The sequence below is a fragment of the Schistosoma mansoni genome, chromosome 1 (assembly GCF_000237925.1).
Source record: "Schistosoma mansoni strain Puerto Rico chromosome 1, complete genome".
NCBI classification, from domain to species: domain Eukaryota; kingdom Metazoa; phylum Platyhelminthes; class Trematoda; order Strigeidida; family Schistosomatidae; genus Schistosoma; species Schistosoma mansoni.
Genome location: NC_031495.1, coordinates 60,906,299 through 60,917,214, shown reverse-complemented (window position 1 = coordinate 60,917,214; position 10,916 = coordinate 60,906,299). Strand labels below are relative to the sequence as shown.

At 32.2% G+C, this 10,916-nt stretch overlaps 1 protein-coding gene across 1 annotated transcript in view; it reads right to left on the bottom strand.

Annotated features, from left to right (window-relative positions):
• Positions 1–744: 744 nt before the first annotated feature.
• Smp_144180 (putative mixed-lineage leukemia protein, mll) overlaps positions 745–10,916 on the bottom strand; it is a gene marked incomplete at its 5' end in the record, with an annotated part of 43,091 nt that continues 32,919 nt past the window's right edge. The window contains 9 exons of the mRNA XM_018795084.1: positions 745–1,388; positions 2,093–2,160; positions 3,986–4,279; positions 5,299–5,706; positions 6,001–6,065; positions 6,561–6,699; positions 7,322–7,717; positions 8,211–8,262; positions 9,354–9,516. Of these exons, the coding sequence (XP_018649432.1) occupies positions 1,283–1,388; positions 2,093–2,160; positions 3,986–4,279; positions 5,299–5,706; positions 6,001–6,065; positions 6,561–6,699; positions 7,322–7,717; positions 8,211–8,262; positions 9,354–9,516 (1,691 nt within the window). The 3' untranslated portion in view covers positions 745–1,282. The remainder of the gene's footprint in view (positions 1,389–2,092; positions 2,161–3,985; positions 4,280–5,298; positions 5,707–6,000; positions 6,066–6,560; positions 6,700–7,321; positions 7,718–8,210; positions 8,263–9,353; positions 9,517–10,916) is intronic.

Genomic DNA, 10,916 nt, shown 5'->3' with positions numbered 1-10,916 from the left:
CATCTCTCAGCTTATAAACAGACATTTACCCGACACTAAAAACACCAAAGTATATAACTAGGATACCTATACACGTAAAATAAAATTCCACAATAGTTAGTCCCCACACAGCCCCCAAATGCCCTGGTACGGTCGAGAGTAGGAAGAGTCCGCTCTCCCTCTCGAAATACTCTCATATGGCCACGCGTATATAGCCTCTACCAGGGAAGTCCTACTCACTGCCTTCTCGTGACGGGGGTGTTGTTTACAAAATTGAGAGAACGAAAAGCGAATGTCCGGTGCTTTAACCGGGTTGGTGGACACGGAAAGTCAACCTAGGGGAGTTGGAAAACCCTCATTCCAAACCAATGGTGCACATGAGCTCCAGTATCCTGAAGGAATAAATGGTGTATGAATCAATTGTTGGTCACCGACTACCATGGGTCTGCATCCCCTTACGATGCTCCACTGCCTTGTGGATCAGATCTTTAGGTCAAAGGCTCCGAGTGTGGCGCCCTTAGAAAACCACCTGCTTCGGTTTGGGTACCCGGGTAGTATCACAGCCCTCACACAAATCAAATGAGATTTGTGCGGCGCATATGTATCTGGTGCCCGCTTGTACTAATATTACTGTGTTCAAATAAAATAAAATAAACAGAGCCAGATCTCAAAGTTCCCACCCCCCTTATTATTACTACTACCATTACTACTTGTCCGCAGTAATTAAAACAAGAATCTTTTTTTTCTTTTTTAAAAAAGTAACTTCTCTTCTAAACATATACATATATTTATATAATTTATATTCATATTGAATAATTAGAAAGAGACTTAATTCAGATCAGTACAGTTATATACATACATATATTATAATATTGATAAAATGTACACACTATTGTTTCGATGCATAAAAATAACCACAACAATAATAAAAACAATAATATTCTTCTTTTTTCATTAATGAAGAAATGCAGGAAATTATAAAAAAAAAAAGAGAGAGAGAGAGGATGTTTTTGTATCTTTATAACTTTTGTACATAAAAGACAACAAATTTCAATGAACTGGAAGGGGGGAAGGGTTTGCTTCATTATAAAAATCTAACAAGTAATTAAATGTGTATATAATATGAAGATGTATTAATAAACAACCAGTTGATCATTAAAGAGGAAAAAAGGAACACAATAAAAGAGGAGAATGTGACTGTATCATTGAAATAGTAGAATACACAAATATATATATATAGAGAGAGAACAGAAATTAAAAATATCTTCTTTTCTTACTAATATATAGATATACATAGAATAGATTAATTTAAATATTTTCTACAAGAATAACTGCCACAATTGCACGGTAATTTATCGGATTCTTTAGGAAAACGATAATCATACGTCAATTCTTCACCAGGATAAATTCTATAAGTAGATAAGTAGTATATTTACATAGAAACGAAAATAATGAAATCATCATAAAAGAAACATACTGTCAATAAACATGCTTCAGTATTCTTGAATGAATTTTGTCTCTTTTTTTAAAACAAAAGTAGTATATATAAATGTTAATTACTTTAGACAGAAAAATAGACTGTTCGTTTAAGTTGTGTCAGTATAAGACATAGACTTTCTATAGGAAATTCGTCAAATAATCGTAATACCTTGAGTGATTAAATGAGGTTACTTTCACACATACCTAATAAAAAGCTTTGGTCTTAAAACAGCAATAATAAGTTGACCTACATTAGCTTACCATCTTGATTAAAACAAATGAGATCAGAATATAATAATAACATCAGTAGTCGACAAAGTCATTGGATCTTCATTGTTCATGTACAGAAAAACATTTAATTGGAAATATTAGATGAAACAGATACAAGAATAAAGTTTCTTATATTCTATGTAAACCTTTACCTGAAACCTCTAAATTCAATTTATTAAGTTAAAAAAACAAGTTGTATACTGAGCTAATTAATCCCGAATCAGCTGCCAAAACACATACTCTCCAGTTGTTATAATAAAAAATCTCTCAACCTCTAGGTTTTATTTCTAAAAAATCTCCATATAAATCAATAATAAGGAAAATAAACTTTCTAAATAACAATGTATACGTGCGTATTACTTACTTTCGTTGGGCCAATATAACGATATGCTTTTTATCATCAATCGACACAACTTTAGCATAACAATTAGGCTAAGTAAAAAAGAAACAAAGTAAAAAACATTAATAGAAAAAAGACGGAAAAGACACAATCCTTTAATAACAAAAAAGTACCACAACAAAATTATCATTCGAATCAATAGTAAATACTATCTCGACTCCATGGGAATTGTTAAGAACAATCATGTCTTGTCTATGTGTATGTAATATCGATATTATGCGCTTCATTATTATTGTCCAGAATTTGTGTTAAGAGATCCAGGAAAATAATAAATAAACCACAACTTGAGTCTGTATTTAGTGGCCCATTATCTGACTTCATTTGGATCGTTTCTGATTGCTGTCGATTAAGTCACTTGGTTCGTTTATCAGATGATTAAATTTCGAAATGTTCACTTTCTGAGCAGTTTTGCAGGTTATGTTTAGTTCGAAGTTAGGCTTACCACTTGAGTAGTAGTATGATGATATTATCGATTGAGTCAGCTGCATTAAGTTCGTTATTTGAAAGTACAGAGTGAGGAAGGTTCTTCATTGACGTAGTTTGATACGCTAGATTCATCGTCAATGGGCTCATCACTTTTGTGGCCCTAAAGCTATTTGGCTTACTCGCCTTCACCACGCGTTACTTTGTTTAGCTTCGCTTTTCGATCAACAATTGTATTATGTATATATATTCAAAAATTCATTCTCGTATTTGACATACGATGAAATTAGAGTCAGATAATGCGCCACTAAATATATATATGTTTGTAGACGATATCCTATGATGAGTACTAAAATTATGACTCATAAATGAAGTCATTTAAATGTAATAGGAAACTTAATTAATTTATAAAGTAATCTGAGAAATGATTCCTATTTGTTATGCATAAGTTGTAAGTGAATAGTATGTTGAAAATTGTTAGAAAGCTGACTAGAATATATTTATGCGATATGGATTTGATAGCATACACCCACTAAGACCTTTTCATCAAATGTACATTAAGTTGTGGAAACATTTATTTCGTGCAAAGAAATGCAATTCTATGCAAACACTTAAAACGATGAATGAATTCAGTCAATTATAAGTAACACAGAACTAGTCATATATGTACATTGGTTCCATACTAGCGAACTGAGCTGAAATCGTCAAGATATATCCCAGAAGAGTTGAAGTAGTAACAGTAGTAGCAGAAAATATGATTTGAGAGAAATGAATTCGAAGAATAAACAATTTCGAAACTTAGGATATCAGTATAAACAGAGAGTATTTGCATCTTTGTCACTGTGACCGACTTTGAGTCGTGTATCACACAATATTTCCAATCACTGGTGACATTAACTGTGAATAAATTAAACTGGAAAAAAAAGGAATATTTGAGATAAACACTACCCACAAATCACTCACATTTTAGGTACTGCAAAGCGAATGAAGTAATTTTAACAACAATTATACTGACTTAATTAATTTTTGTAATACTAAGGAATGAAGATCTTAAAATTACTCGCAGACCACCATTATTATATATTGATCGAAAAAATTCTTAGTTGTGAATTGGATTTGCAGTTACTTTTTTTTTCTTAAACAAGAAAAAAAACAATTCAGGTACATCCAGCTGACTAGTCCCAAATAGGACGAAACGTGCGTCCTGGATTCCACTGCTAGCCACTATCCATCTTTGCTTACCGTAATTCATGTATTAGTTACCAAAACAGATAAACGCTAACTAGGTAGAAGTTGTAAGAGGTGAAGAAGATAAGAAGGAAATTCTACAAGTATCATGAAATAACTTAGAGATTTCTGATTTCTATTAGTAGTAATGTAGTTATTATCGTTCGATTAAAATATAAATATTTATATATACAAAACTACACATACATCACATGCATGATTGATAAATCGAGCAGCGTTTCCAGCATACGTAGCATCGATAACCCAATCTGGATCTATTCTGAACATGTAACAATCTACGCCAGTTGCTCTATATTTTAATTCACGAGCATCACAAATAATACTTCGTATTAACTCTCCAGTATATTCAATAACCATTTCGTCTTCCCGAAATTCTCGTAAAGCGAATAAACCACGACCATGTATACGAGATGGATGTACAGACACACGATAAAATCGAGCCAATGATCCTGATAGCAATCGACTAAATTGTGTAGCAACCTTGAAGAGAAGAAGATTAATGCAGATAAATTAAGTCAAGTGATATTATTATTGAGATCATAAACCGATCAATGTTATGGCACTATCTCCACAACTCTATACTGATGATATTATTATCGTTGTTAATTGTATATACGAGAAGTAATAACGACCGAATGGTTAGTCAACATTTGTTAAAAAGGGTAGTTTTTAAAGCTACATAGAGTTCAACGAATTAAAAAAGTATTTTTAAAATGTGATAAGGAGAGTTCAAGTTATATAGTTTTTCTTATGATATGTCAGTTCTTCTTTTCAAAGGTTAACCTCGATAACACTTTCCTTATCCATATTTCTGAAATGACCCATGCTGTCATCTGATTCGTTATCATAGCTTTTAGTTAGCTAACTTTTTGTGTGCTAAGTTTATCGTATGTTACTACATAATTTTTTTTTCCAATTTTTGACTTCTGTTAGGGGCATAAGGGTATCCTGAAAGTCTCGTCTTTCCTATCTCATATTAGTATGCGAACTATTAATGGTGAATGGTTGTTATTCGTCAGACGCGTGAGCTTTTCAATCGATCAGCACTAAGGATTGGACAAACATGAGATTGGTTACTACATGGTCGAATAAATTACAGTCCTGTGGGAAGTCAGTTTCAATTCGAATAGCTGTGATAACATCTCAAACTGTGAAACTCAAGAAATATGAATTCTTCGAAGATTGTAGTTAGCTCTTATGCTGACGGGTACTAACTAACATGAAATTTAAGTCCGAGATACCTTACTGAATAAAATTTAACCACCTAACATTTCACAGTCCTACAAAATACTAATAGTGCACCAACAGAAAGGGATAGAAAAATAAATAGAAAGTTATCAGTTTCCCTAAGATGCACTAGTGGAATAAACCATTATAAAACTTACTGTTCCTACATTGTTCTCGTCTTCTTCCTCATCCTCTTCTCCTTCTTCTTCTTCCTCATGTTTCGATGATACGGAACAATTATCTTCATCATCAGAATAATTTATTCCAAACACCTGATCGGTAGAATTGACCAACTCATTGTCATTTACTGATTTCGGTGGTGTAGACTGTAATGGTATACCAGTTGCTCGTACAACAGCTTTTGCTATACATGATTTACGCAGACGTTGTGGAAGCTTAAGTTGTGTTGCAACTAAGAGAGCAGCTTGACGAGCAGCTTCTCTACAAGTGGCTTGTTCATTAGGAGACAAAAGTTTAGCCGGCTCATTTGTATTAGTTAAGGATGGGTCTTGATAAGGAAGTAAATTATCATCGCCTGAGCTAACTAAAGGTCGTGGAGGAGGATTAGCTTTACAATGAAGAAACCCAAGAGGATCATGAGCATGGTTGCGTGGACGACGAGGCTTCGTCCATGGGACAGCACGAGCACAGCCTTCAGAACAGGGTACAGGAGGAGTGAACTGTGAAATAAAACAAACATTGAATCAAAGGAAATAATGTGAATGTTTACATAGCCATTGGAAAAGACTAATCACAGTCAATTATTTTATAATGACTTAGTCTTGAAAAAAACTATATAAAAAGAAAGTTAAGTAATATCAATGAAATGAAGTATCGTTACTCAAAGGAAAGTTAATTTGAGTATTCATTTGTTACTGTTTATTTCAATTATTATATGAAATCTCAACCATTCATTTATTTACAATCATAAATAAGTGAATTATTAAAATATGAAAAGAGATATTGCTGTATACCTTTTGACGTAATCGATCGATCTTTTGCCAATGATATCGAAATCTATAACGATAACAATGAAGCGCTCCACGCATTTGTTCAATTAGAAATATTGTATAACGATGATTTAAACCAAACTGTGTCCATCCATCAATAGCTTTTTTTTATTTAAAAGAAAATACAATTATTTAATACCAAAAAACTGACACCATAATAACGAGATCAGAAATACATTTTAAAAAAAAAGTAGAATTCATCGAACAGTTACAATTATAAAACTGAGTAAAAACGTATGCAATCCAGCAATTAACGCTGCTTTTTATGTGATGGCTGGTAAACATATAACCTGCAGTCAAGTGCACTAGTCCCTAAATCCCCGTTTCATAGAGTACAATTAACCATCATTATGTTATTATAGTCAAAATTATTTTGAGAAGATAATTTACTACAAAAAGCTCTGCTTAAGTATTCACTTCAAATGGTATTATCTTAGCACACGCACACACGTTGTAAACCTGAAATTTTCCGACAAAAACTACACAAATATGTAAATATAAGTTTGATACAAAAGACAACATACCTGTACAAATCAGTGGCTTTAATCCTTGTTTTTCACGTAGAGCTGAAACACGCATTATCACTGCACGCCAAGCAGCCATTGGGCTATTAGCTGAACGTACCATACCGTCAATGGAAAAGGTAAGACGAAATGATCTGGCCTATTAAATAGAGAGGAAAATAAATGCTGTATGGAGAAAACAAAGATAATGTATGAATCCTATCACTGTTATTTTTATACTATGAAATGAACTAAACAATTATATATATATATATATATATATATATAAACAGTGAAAAGTTATCTAAGCCGTCTAGCTTTCAGAATCTTATCAGATTATCACTACTGCAACAAAAAATTCCTTATTCATTACATTAAAATGATGTAGAATACAAGTAGAAATCAGGAACCGTAGAATCATTGATTTCTGTTCATAAAAAAAAACTTTCAAAAGAATAACCAGGACACATAATGAGTAATAAAACTTAATGACCAAGTGTTATATACCTGTTTACCAGTCTATATAGGCTAAATCCAATATAATGAATGGTGGATGATTAACAACTATACCCGGTGAACCGAACCTATGCTCCTTCAAAACAATGAGAAACTGTGATCTGAAAAAAATGTGTATTACTATATCTAATCTAAAATAAAGTAGATTTTAGAAAACTCTAAAGCAAAAAAAGTATAGACAGAAGATAATCATAAGTGGTTAGTTATTTATTTGTTTCAGTGTCTAAATTTTAGTTATTTAGTTAAAATATAGAAAAAAAACTCACATGTTTCTCAACTTCATTTTGATAAAGGCGAGCATGATTAGCCTGTTTAGCCTTCGACACTAAATGAGCCAATTCCTGTTGTCTGATACGATCTTCAATCCAACGTCGTTTTCCCGAAGGTTTGGTAGACAAGGGATCAGAAGTAACACGAGCATTCTTACTTGCTTTAATTAAAAGGTCATTTTTATTAAGGCGATTATTCGACAATCGTGATTGACTACGTCCAGAAGCTGCTGTTCTGTGAGAATATGACGAACTACCAGAGGATACAAGTGAAGATGAACGGGTTTTATACAAACGTTTGCGAATAGAACCAGATCCATAATCAGGATCATCGTCATCACCAGTACCATCAAATTGAGGAAGTAGTTGGTGTTCAGGTTGAGGTAATAAATTCTAATGGGAAATGAAAAATAATAAAGAATTATCTAAGTAAAAGTCTGGGAATAATTATGTACTTGTAGTAAATTTAGCAATGTCCCTGATAATGTTGGTTCCACAACACCTGATTCAAATTAACGCGAACCGTTCAAAACTCAGTGACAGCAACTATGGAAAAAGTCCTTTTCTGATCGATGGTGGCAGGGTTTTTTTTTAGAAAGTTTGGCATTTTTCATTAGTAGTTATTCATTCCGCTGTCAGTGAATATGTTTAAAGAAGAACACGTGTTAGCTTCATACTCGACGTCCAAAGTCACTTACTGTAACTTATGAATACATGTTATATTTAGTCAGTTAAAGTAATGATAACAATTTTTATCAAGGTATAATATGCATTGTATATAACTCAGACAAATATATACTGAAAAGCATGAAAAAAGAAGCATAAAATTTAATTCAGTTTCAAAGATAAACATAATACAACATAATAAATGGGGAAACTAACTTACTGTTGAAACTACTCCTCGTTTATTCTGACTAACACCTGTAACATTGCCAATACTGAAATATAAGAAAAGTGGACAACATTATCATCAATACGTTTGACCAATCGACAACTCGTTTGGTTTAGTGATTGCTCTTAGAATAATTATTTAAAGAAATGGTAAATACTATTTTGAAAGTTATTGTATTTCATGACTGAAATAAAAGCTAATAACATCTCAGGATTAGATTATTGTCATTAAAACTGATAAATCTCCTAAGTGAACTCTTGATTCGGTTTCCTAAGCTCTTCTAATAACCCCAGGCTAGACCTACACGGCAACTTGAACACGAGAGAAAGGGAGCGAGATATCGAAAGAACACTTTACTCCAAGGTTAGTTTATGAACAGAAAATCCGGGGTATTTATAACATTTCAGATGACCTTGCGTTTCAGGAAGTTTCTGGAACCCTTGTAAACACCGTAGCGGAATAGGTAATCATTCAATCAGGAACGCTACACGTGACTCTTCACTTTCTAGATGTGTCTGAGAACCTTCCAATGAATGCTGGTTGGATGAGATGTTTCCTAGAGTTTCCAGGGCTCCTTTGAGTTATTTTTCAAGGAACTTTGTGGGTCTCCCCAACAAACGCAGTTCAATTTCAGTGATTTGAATAGATTTAAACATGAAAAGTATCGCAGATCACATAGTTAAGTGTCTACGAAAAATTGACTTTATGGATTACTATAATATAACACTGTTGTGAAGTTATAAAATTCTAAAATATTAAAATGTGGATAACAAATGCTAATTAGTTACACTTCTTTTTGAAATTAAGCCGAATGAGATAGATGAAGTACAGTACATATGTCCAGTTATCCTACTTCTCTAACGTCTGATGGTGTTCAGTTAGAAAATTTTAAGAATTGCAAATAAATTTATCAAATGATCACTAACTACCGACTACTAATTTCTATGTTAAATAGGGTATCAGATATTGGAGTTTCCATTAGTAACAAGACCATAGAGATACATTCTAAATTTATCCTTGTTATCAAGTTTTAACACTAAATCATTCTAGCTAGTTATTTAATTTCTGACAATACTATATGCAAACATTATTGAAGTAAATTGTTCAGTGTTAAAAATAAAATAAAAAATAACTCACTTTTGGAATAAACCATCTAATTGTGTTGCTAATTGTGTATCTTTTGTCGGTGTTGTCAATATTCCAGTCTTTTGATTTAAATGAACATTTTGAATACGTATAACAGTAGGTCCAATAGATTTATTATAAGGTAATGTTAATGAATTAGTATTATTTGTATTAACTGTGATCGGATTGACAGTGGTACCGATATGATGTGTAATTATATCACCATTATACTGATTTACAGGGATTATTGCAGGAGATAAAGATAAATTATTATTATTACTATTAACAGAGATAACATTTGACTGAATTTGATTAGGTAAAATAAATGTTTTTCCATTATATGCATTCATTGAATGAGATTTGTAATAATGTTGTTGTGTTTGTTGTTTATTAAGAGAAATCATATTGGTATAATTACTTTTATTAAACTGTGTACTATTACTAGAAACTGTTATGCATAAAACGGAAGAAAAAAGAGAAAGAATAAAGTAGAAATCATTTGGTATTCAACAACACTAAATAGTAAACTATAATGGATCTGTAACAGATGCTTGTTGGTGTCACTAATAACAAAAAGAGTGACTCTAAACTCAGAGAGACGATAAATTATTTAGAACAAAACTACGACATCAGAACCATTTTCCGAACTAGATCATTTAGAAAATTTTACATGGAAGTGCTAACTATCACACTTCCTTAGTAAGGGTATCTGTATAAATGAAAAGCAAAAGTGCATGTCTACTGTTTAAACCCTGGTTGAAGATATATAAGGTCCATCTAAAGGGAACAGAAAACTCTAATTCCACACTATTTACGTATATTGGCTTCATGAAACTAGAACAATAAGAGGCTTAGGAATCTGCTTTAGCAATTACTTATATCGGATTTAAGCGCTTGGGTGATATTACATCCCTCACACAAGACCAACGTTTTCATGTTAAAAACAAAGGGTATATGAGACCATTGAATAATCTGATAGACCTAAAATTTGGCAATAAGTTTGCTTGTGGAAGAAATGACGAAGACACTCTCAATCGAGTATTCCGAATTAATTGCCTGATCTCCAACTAATAGTTTAGCGAGCAATAAGGTATTCAAAAGTTAAATGGATTGAAGAATGCTACACAATAAATTATTTTACAACCGCTCACTCATATCCAATCTAATATCCTTATATAAATGAGAAATAACATTCAAAACAAATTGAACAAACAAAAAAATTTACCTGTAGAAGGATAAACTGCCATTTTGTAATTTAATTCTGTAGGTACATTATTATTTATACTATCGGGTGTAGTTGTTAGATTAGTGGTATTGACGTTCATTGGTATGTGAGATGTAACATGAACTGGGACTAAATGTTTTTGAGGTGTTGTTAACAGTTGACGTTGTTGCAAAATCTGCTGATTGTGTTGCAAATTTGATGGAGTACTAAGTGATACTGTAATAAGTCAATGAAATTACGATATTACAATGACGCAATGCTTAGTTAAAAATACTCACATAGAATTATGCAACAGATAAACGTCAATAAAAATGCTTTTATACAATAACATTTAATGAATAGTAAGCACA